The sequence below is a fragment of the Hoplias malabaricus genome, chromosome 2 (genome assembly GCF_029633855.1).
Source record: "Hoplias malabaricus isolate fHopMal1 chromosome 2, fHopMal1.hap1, whole genome shotgun sequence".
In the NCBI taxonomy this organism is placed as follows: domain Eukaryota; kingdom Metazoa; phylum Chordata; class Actinopteri; order Characiformes; family Erythrinidae; genus Hoplias; species Hoplias malabaricus.
Genome location: NC_089801.1, coordinates 59,371,707 through 59,380,579, shown reverse-complemented (window position 1 = coordinate 59,380,579; position 8,873 = coordinate 59,371,707). Strand labels below are relative to the sequence as shown.

The window sequence follows — 8,873 nt, the reverse complement described above, 5'->3', positions numbered from 1 at the left end:
CATTTCAATGACTGAGGACGTGCTTGGAACAATGAGCTCCCAGTGACTTGAGAAATTTCCCTTGGATAAAATCATAGAAAGAAAGTGAAATACACCAAGTCAGTTCGTCTAGATAATGCTCATATCAAACTTATAATTAAAAATATTCAGCTTATTAACTTGATTTAAGATGATTTCACTGAGGAATATGTCATTTTGTTGCAGTGCATTACTTTGCTTCTTACTCATGCTGATTTCTTCATATTTACACATTTACAACTCCCTCATTAACCCCTTAACCCTCATCCAGCTCAGTGGTCTTTTTTTAGTGTAAATTATTTTTCATTGTCAAGGTTTGTTTCAGAAAACGGATCAATTTAGGCCATGTTCCCATAGTTACATTACACCTTCACAAACCTGGCATATTCAAAAAAACACCAAAAATAGGTATCTCCTTTTTTGGTTAATTTTGTTTGCTAAACCATTTAAACATCTCTCTCCCTCTCAGACACTGATGAGTGTAAGGAACAAATCTGTGGAGAATATGGAACTTGTATGAACTCACCAGGCAGCTACAGCTGTAAATGTGAAACTGGATACACTAACTACGGAAACAACCAGAGCAAATGCACAGATAAGAGAAGTGGCAGAAGACTCTGGAGCACAGAGAATATTAAAGAAGGACTTTGGAGAATTACTTAGATTAATTAGATTACGCTAGAAAAAAGTAGTTTCTGGGCCAATGTATATATATATATATATATATATATATATATATATAGTCCATGTATATGGACAAATATACATTTGATCTGATGTGTGTGTATGTGTGTGTGTTTGTGTGGTTGTTTTTACTCAGAACTGAAGTGTGAAGTTAACACCACACCCACACCGGTAAATCATCACCTGTTCACACCTGTTCTTTAATTCAAAATTAAAAATAATTATTCAAATATTCACATTTAAATAAACACATTTCACTCAAGAATGCAATCTCTCTCTCTCTCTCTCTCTCTCTCTCTCTCTCTCTCTCTCTCTCTCTCTCTCTCAGGCTGGAGTGGGTAAACTGTTGAGTCTGTTTGTGTCGAGTTGTGAGTCACTGATAAATCACACTGCTCCACAGCACTCAGGAGAGTCTTTACTGCAGGTAACGAGCCTCATTATTTATTACAGATGAAGGCCATTTTAAAGCTCAGCAGTACAGTCCACTAGTAAATGCTTCCCATATTTTACACATGTTAGTACAGGATATCCAGACATTCCCCAAGAGTACGCCACACTTCTCAAACCATCACAGATTTTTAACAGAAAACCCAAAGCAGTGGTGATATCAGTCATATTGAAAAGTGATTACTTGCTTTAAATGGTGTATAGAGTCTGAGAAACACACACACACAGAGAGATCTCACACAGATTTGTCCCTGTGTGTGGAGTGATTCAGGACCTGAAGAAGGTCAGTGATGAGGTTGTGTCCAGTGGAAATATCAATGACAGCTCCACACTGAGTGTGTTCCTCAGAGCAATGGAGGACACACTGCATCTCATCGGACCCCAGCTCAACGAGTCTGTCACCAGAGTGGAAAACAACATCTCAGGTACACACACACACACACACACATACACAAATTAAGCTGGACTGTGTTCTTCTGTTTCTCATTTGGTGCTTGTCCAACCTAGCAACTGTTGCTATGAAAAGACAAGTTAGTGGGTGGAGCATGGGGCTGATTTTTTTTGTTGTCACGGCATTTCTTCCACACAGAGACATGGCTTGCGGTGAAAAAGGATGTGACTCCACCCACTGGCCGTGTGACTTTAAACACCAGTGATATCCATCTCAACATCAGCTGGAAAACTGTAGTGGGGGAACAGTATCTAGGTAAACACACACACACACACACACACACACACACACACATATTTAATTCATTGTAGGACCACTGCATAGACTGTGTTCATTTTAGAAGAAAAAGTATTTGAAAAAAGAACAGAAACAGAGTTAATCTCTTTGTCCGGACACTCTCCTCAGGTTTTGCCTACGTGGGTTTGGTCAGTTATAAAACTCTCAACACTTCAGTCCTGGAGGAAACAAATGCTGGGGGCAGAGCCTCTGACTACAACCTCAACTCTCCAGTGGTGACAGTCTGTGTCAGCAACAAAAAGACAGAACGCCTGACTGAGCCTGTTACATTTACCTTCAAACACCAGCAGGTAAACACACACACACACACACACACACGTTCTGTTTTCAATTTCAGGATCTGCTTTCATTTCAACTTTATTCAGTTTTAAATATTCATTCATTCATTCATTATCTGTAACCGCTTATCTAGTTCAGGGTCATGGTGGGTCCAGAGCCTACCTGGAATCATTGGGGGTAAGGCGGGAATACACCCTGGAGGGGGCACTAGTCCTTCACAGGGCAACACAGACACACACACACACACATTCACTCACACACTCACACCTATGGACAATTTTGAGTCGCCAATCCGCCTGCAACGTGTGTTTTTGGACTGTGGGAGGAAACCGGAGCCCCCGGAGGAAACCTACGCCGACACGGGGAGAACACACCAACTCCTCACAGACATTTACCAGAGCGGGAATCGAACCCACAACCTCCAGGCCCCTGGAGCTGTGTGACTGCTACACTACCTGCTGTGCCACTGTGCCGCACAGTTTTAAATATTCCTGTATCTAAAAGTATAACAGAGAACAGGTTTGTTGAATTAGACAAACATTGTGTACCCATACTTTTGACCACCAGTGTATTTATGCTCCATGCATCTTACACAAACACAACTGATAAAATAATCAATCATGATTGACTGTAATTTCCATAGGCTGATCTGTCCTCAGTGACTGTTTCTGCGACAACAATAACATCCTGTTTCTACTCCTTCATTTAATGCTCTTGTTTTCATAGAATTATCAAATGCTTTTCACTGCCCATGTGCTTTTGTTTTGTTTTGGTTTCTGGCTCTTCCCCATTTCACCTGAGAGCAGTAATTTGTCATGTTTCTAATCACTCTCAGGTGTTTCTGTCTCTTGTCTTTCCTGTCCTCAGCCTGGTGTTACATGTATCACTCTGCACTGGTTCCCACAAGCTTACCATCCCCATCACCCCACACACCATGTTTCTCCTCACATGCTTTGTTCACTCCACATCTGTGACCCTTGTTGTCCTTATGTAGCAGGTCCTGGATATTTGATGGGACTGATTCAGCACAGACCTTTACTAAATACCTCCATTATCCACAAAGACTCCACAGCTGCTTCTACCTGCCTTTAAATTAAAGCCTCTCCACTGTGGCCTTTGGCTGCTCACCTGAGGTTATTCACTTTTGCTTTTATTTTTAATGTCTGTAAAGCTGCTCTGTGACACCACTCAGTATCCTTCAATTCCTTTCTATATATTGCATAACTGATATCACCATAACCGAGACAGATCTTATGATATAAACCAAGACGAGCCCAGCTCAGCAAAACCACTTCCCTCTACAGCCTCCACAGTGCAGAATAACCCACATCACTGGTTCCACATTCACCTGTTACACATACTCACTCTAAAAACAGGTCATGGATTAGAATTGGTGAAGCATTCTGCACTCCTCCCTGACCACAACATTCAGCTCCTCAGACATTGGTCTTACCAAGAATAGCATAACAACATTCACAAATTCAGCATCTCCAATAAGCCTCTGAGTGGCTGATGTCATTGTACTCTGGAGTTCTTTTGGTGCCTGTCTTACTGAACCCCACCCCAGGTTTCTCTCAGTTCTCCTCCCATCTCTCAAGATCAGCTTGGTCCGTGTGATCCACAAACACAATTGAACCCTGATTCCTTGACTTACAGCTGCTACAAGAATTGTAATTTTGCATGGTATAAGAGTGTCAAACTCATGACTGTTCTCTTCGGTGTAGGAAGATGTCTCTGAGAGTAAACCCTCCTGTGTGTCCTGGAACAACACTACATGGACTAAAGATGGCTGTGACCTGCTCCAGTCCAACATCAGTCACAGTGTGTGTTCCTGTGTTCACCTGTCCACCTTCGCTCTCATCATGCAGATAGGACAGTGTCCATATGATGAAGTAAGAGCAACTATAGTTGTACTTACATGAATATATTTAAGATAAAGCAAGAGAAATAACATATATTACAGAAAGATGAAGTGTGCCACAACATAGACTAAAGGTAAATGTCACCTGTGTTGACTTCTGAGCATTAGATTATAAGAACATTAAAGCAACCCTGCACCACCAGCCTAAGCTCCCAAAAAGTAGAGCAGGTGAAACCTTTTACCTTTAGGGTTAATGTTTGGAGATGTAAAGATGCACTCTACTGAACTAACACTGGTGAAACACAGAGAGACAAAGACCAAAAGGCAGTTACTAAATGAAGCAAAAACTAACCTAGCTCCATAATTAAGAGACTTATTTATTTTTTTTATTCTTTAAGAATGTCATGCCATCCCTTCTCACTCTAAGTGTAACACATAGTGTATCTCCCAGGATGCTCCAGGGAGTCAGGAGGACTGAAGTGAGAGTTCCTGCACCAATTAGGGACTTAAATATCCCATGAAAATGTGCCATATAATATATATATAATAATAATTATTATATAATATAATTCCATGTGCCATATATCAACTCTAGAAAGAAGCATTGTAGTGGCTGTTATAACAGTTTCCTGAGTGTTGTTTTTCAGAATAATACTGTGATGATGGTGATTGGGATCCTAGCTGTATCAGTGGGGCTGGTGTTCCTGACCTTATCCCTGGTCACGTTTGTAAATTATCAACGGAACCCAAGACTGACCAACACCGCTCTGATCAACCTGTGTTTAACCCTGCTGCTGGCTCACCTCCTCTTTCTGCTCACACAGATATTCCTGCATTACATAAAACCTCTGCAGGTGAGTGTAATTATCTTTTTAGGGATACTACAGCCTGCAATAGGCTTGCTTAATGACCTGCATGTCTCAAGTGTGCTTCTCTCTCTCTCTCTCTCTCTCTCTCTCTCTCTCTCTCTCTCCAGGTGTTGTGTGCAGTGTTGGCAGGTTTTCTACACTTCCTCTTCCTCTCTGCTTTTGTGTGGATGTTCATTGAAGCTGTGCTGCTCTTCATCCATGTGAAGAACCTCACTAAGTTAAGATCAAAGAAGGAGGGGCTTAACTGGAAATACCTGGTTGTGATTGGATACATTATTCCTCTGGTTGTGGTGGGTGTGTCTGCTGGACTGGTTCCTGATGGATACGGCAGTGAACAGTGAGTGTGGAGTGGGGCCTCTTTAATCAGGGGTGGAGTTCAGTTAATTGAGTTAATTTTGAGAAAGACATAATCAAAATGACTAAAATAAAACAGGTCTTAGGTTTAGGAACTTGATTGTGTGTGTGTGTGTGTTTCTTTGTAGATGTTGGCTTAAGAAAAATAAAGACTTTCTGTGGAGTTTTCTGGGGCCCGTGTGTTTCATTCTCATTGTAAGTAAATTATATCTAAACATTTTAAGTTTCTGTTTTGCTTTTTGAGAGCAATCCCCTCACAGTCTCATGAACAGACAGAAGCACACCGTACATGAGGTCTTGTTGTGATTTAAGATCTCCTTCCTCCAACTAAAAGAGGATCAAATAGGACAGAGGAAAGTACTGGAATATTGTAGCTGTAGCACTAATTAGACCTTTCCACAAGATATAATTAGACAGACAATTAAGGCATCCTGCCCAGTGATTGGTTGGACTAGTAATAAGAATTTTAACTGTTCTTACTGGCCCAGAAGGGGGAGCAACAAAGAGTTTTTTAGAACAAAAGTGTTTTTTTTTCTTTTTGTCAGGCCAACACACTTCTCTTCCTGAGCATCTTGATCATCATGACCTCAACTCTGAAAAAAGTGACGAGTGAAAGTCTGAAAACCAAACGAACTGAGCGTGACCAGCAACTCTTTAAAAGTGTGGTCCTGAAAACCATGATCCAGTTCATCATCCTCGGCTGCTCCTGGGTCCCTGGGTTCTTCACAGGCTGCAGTAAGGTGCTGGAGATTACCTTCCTGCTCCTCAACTCCCAGCAGGGAACATTCATCTTCCTCATCCACTGTGTCTTCAACCAAGAGGTCAGTCTTTACCTGCTCCACCTTAGGGTCAATCCAACTGACCCACCATTTCTCAACAAACCCCAACACTACCATGTTACCAGCTGTGTGCTAGGATGATGAATGAGGAATTAATACAACATTCACATAAATATAGCAATGTTTAAATAAAAAGAATACATTAAAAACATTTCCACTTCCAACACTGTGTAGTATTACATTCATCAACATTATATTCCTATACTCTTTATTTTATAGATCCTAGCATAAAGTTGTATGTTTCCCAAATACACTTGAAGTCACAAAAGATTAGAATTATTTGTCAAGATTCATTGGAAAATTGGAAATTTGTGTTTGGTAGATTATTTCTTTGTTTTTGCTCCTTGAAAATAAATCTTACACCATTGGAAAGTCTGTTAATTTCCCTTTTAAATGGTGCCACATTTGTAAGGAATATGCATTTTTGGGATGAGCAGTAGAGTTGAGTATGTGGCTTGCGCCCATGAAAAATTTGCCAAATCCTCTCTACCAATGCCAAACAGCTTATTTTGCCATTGAATCGTTTGATGTTTGGTGAGTGGATGATTGAAATTTGAAGAAACAAGACATACTGGCAGTTTAACCATTCATTCATTCATGCATTATCTGTAATCGCTTATCCAATTCAGGGTGGCAGTGGGTCCAGAGCCTACCTGGAATCATTGGGCGCAAAGCGGGAATACACCCTGGAGGGGGTGCCGGTCTTTCACAGGGCAACACAGACACACACACACTCACACCTACGGACACTTTTGAGTCGCCAATCCACCTACCAACGTGTGCTTTTGGACTGTGGGAGGAAACCCGGAGAAAACCAATGCGAACACAGGGAGAACACATCAACTCCTCACAAACAGTCACCCAGAGTGGGAATCGAACCCACAACCTCCAGGTCCCTGGAGCTGTGTGACTGCTACACTACCTGCTGTGCCACCGTGCCGCCCCAGTTTAACCATTTATTCATTTAACAAACAGGAGCCTCAGTAGCGTGTGGAAGAACCATACCCAGCCACAACAGCCTGGCACCTCCTCCTCCTACTGGTCACCAGCCTGGTTACACACTGCTTTGGGATGGCATCCCATTCTTCAACCAACATTTGTCACAAGTCAGTCAACATGGTTGTGTTGGTCACTCTGGCACCAACAGCACGCCCAAGCTGATCCCACAAGTGTTCAAAGGGGTTGAGATCAGGACACTGGCAGGCCATTCCATCCTCTCCACTCCCAAATTCTGGAGGTAGTCTCTGATAAATCTGACTCTGTGGTGGCGAGCATTGTCATCTTGGAGGATAAATTTTGGTCCCAGACTGTGGTGATATGGGATTGCCACCAGTTACAGAATTTCATCACGATATCTCTCTGCATTGAGATTGCCTCCAGTGATGACAAGCCTCATTTTTCCAGTGAAGGAGATGCCGTCCCACACCATCACACAGAATAAGCTGTTTGGCATTGGCAGAGAGGATTTGGCAAATTTTTCAGGGGTGGAACCACTCAGATTCTCAGCCCTACTGCTCATCCCACAAATGCATCTTCCTTACAAACGTGAAACCATGTAAAAGGGAAATTAACATGCTTTCCAATGGTATTAGATTTATTGCCAGGAAGCATTGCCACATCAAAGAAATACTCTACAAAACACAAATTATATATATATATATTGATAATAAAAAAAAAAAATATATATATATATATATTATCTACATTTTACTCATTCACACTCTGATTCCTCTTTTTATTCTTCTACTTTCAAGGTGAGGCTATTGTATTTGAAGTGGTGGCGAACTCTCTGTGCAACCTATACTCCAAAAACTGAAGAAGATCCTGTTACCACAACATCAAAGTTCTAGATTTAAGAATTATCCAGCTTCTTCAGGTTTAATCTCCCTCTTGGTGTTACATTTGACTCATTCCTCCCCTTTTCTACTTATTTTAAACCTCTGATGAAATCTGCTTTCCTCCATCTTCGCAATGTTGCCAGACTTTGCCCTGTACTCACCCTAAAGCTGCTGAGATCCTTATGCATGCCTTCATCATCTCTGAATGATCTAGATTACATCACTGTAATACTTTATTCCATGGCTGTACCAACCAAAAGACTTCTTCAATACGTCCAATTTCTGCAGCAAGAATATTGGTGTCCACTAAGAAATCTGTTCATATCTATCCCATCCTTTAACATATACACTGGCTTTGAATCACACAATGCCGCCAACCCAAAAACCTCCTGCTAAACTTTAAAGACTTGCATGATCTATCTCAATCTATTCTTATTATATCCACTTTTTTATAAGAAAAGTATTTATTTCCCTTAAACTCTAAAGTGTTCTTGGGTTCTTTAAACAGCACTATGTATGTTAAATAAAGCATAATAATCTTCATCCCTTTTTAGTCCCTCACATTCCCTCACATTCTCACAAGAAATGAGAGGCAGCTGGTCATGAAACTGTATTTGAAGATTAAAGGTAAATAAAGTTCCTCTGATGGCTTTTAAGTAATTGTTATGATTTATTTTAAGTGTTTGCTTAGTAATTTAAATATTAGTCTTTGCAAACTGGAGTCAGACTGGAACCCTTGACTAATATTCATTTGTCATGTGCCATAATATACATTTACAAAGTGCCATAAGAGATGACCGGGTTCTCACTGTTCCAGCTGCTCTATGGACAGGAGATCTTGGGAGTTTCGGAAAGTTTCAAATAAACCTGTGATGGACAAAACACAGTTTAGAGGTTCAGTGTCCTCTTGCATATCTTAAATATTTTAGAGAAGAG

At 40.9% G+C, this 8,873-nt stretch overlaps 1 protein-coding gene across 1 annotated transcript; it reads left to right on the top strand.

Moving 5' to 3' along the window:
* Positions 1–1,051: 1,051 nt before the first annotated feature.
* Positions 1,052–8,525, top strand: LOC136686639 (adhesion G protein-coupled receptor E3-like). Its single transcript, XM_066660540.1, has 10 exons — positions 1,052–1,126; positions 1,421–1,574; positions 1,739–1,855; positions 2,006–2,187; positions 3,901–4,068; positions 4,685–4,891; positions 5,014–5,243; positions 5,389–5,455; positions 5,806–6,081; positions 7,854–8,525. Exons 2-10 carry the CDS (start codon positions 1,502–1,504, stop codon positions 7,947–7,949), a joined length of 1,416 nt encoding a protein of 471 aa, XP_066516637.1. The 5' UTR covers positions 1,052–1,126; positions 1,421–1,501; the 3' UTR covers positions 7,950–8,525.
* Positions 8,526–8,873: the final 348 nt, after the last annotated feature.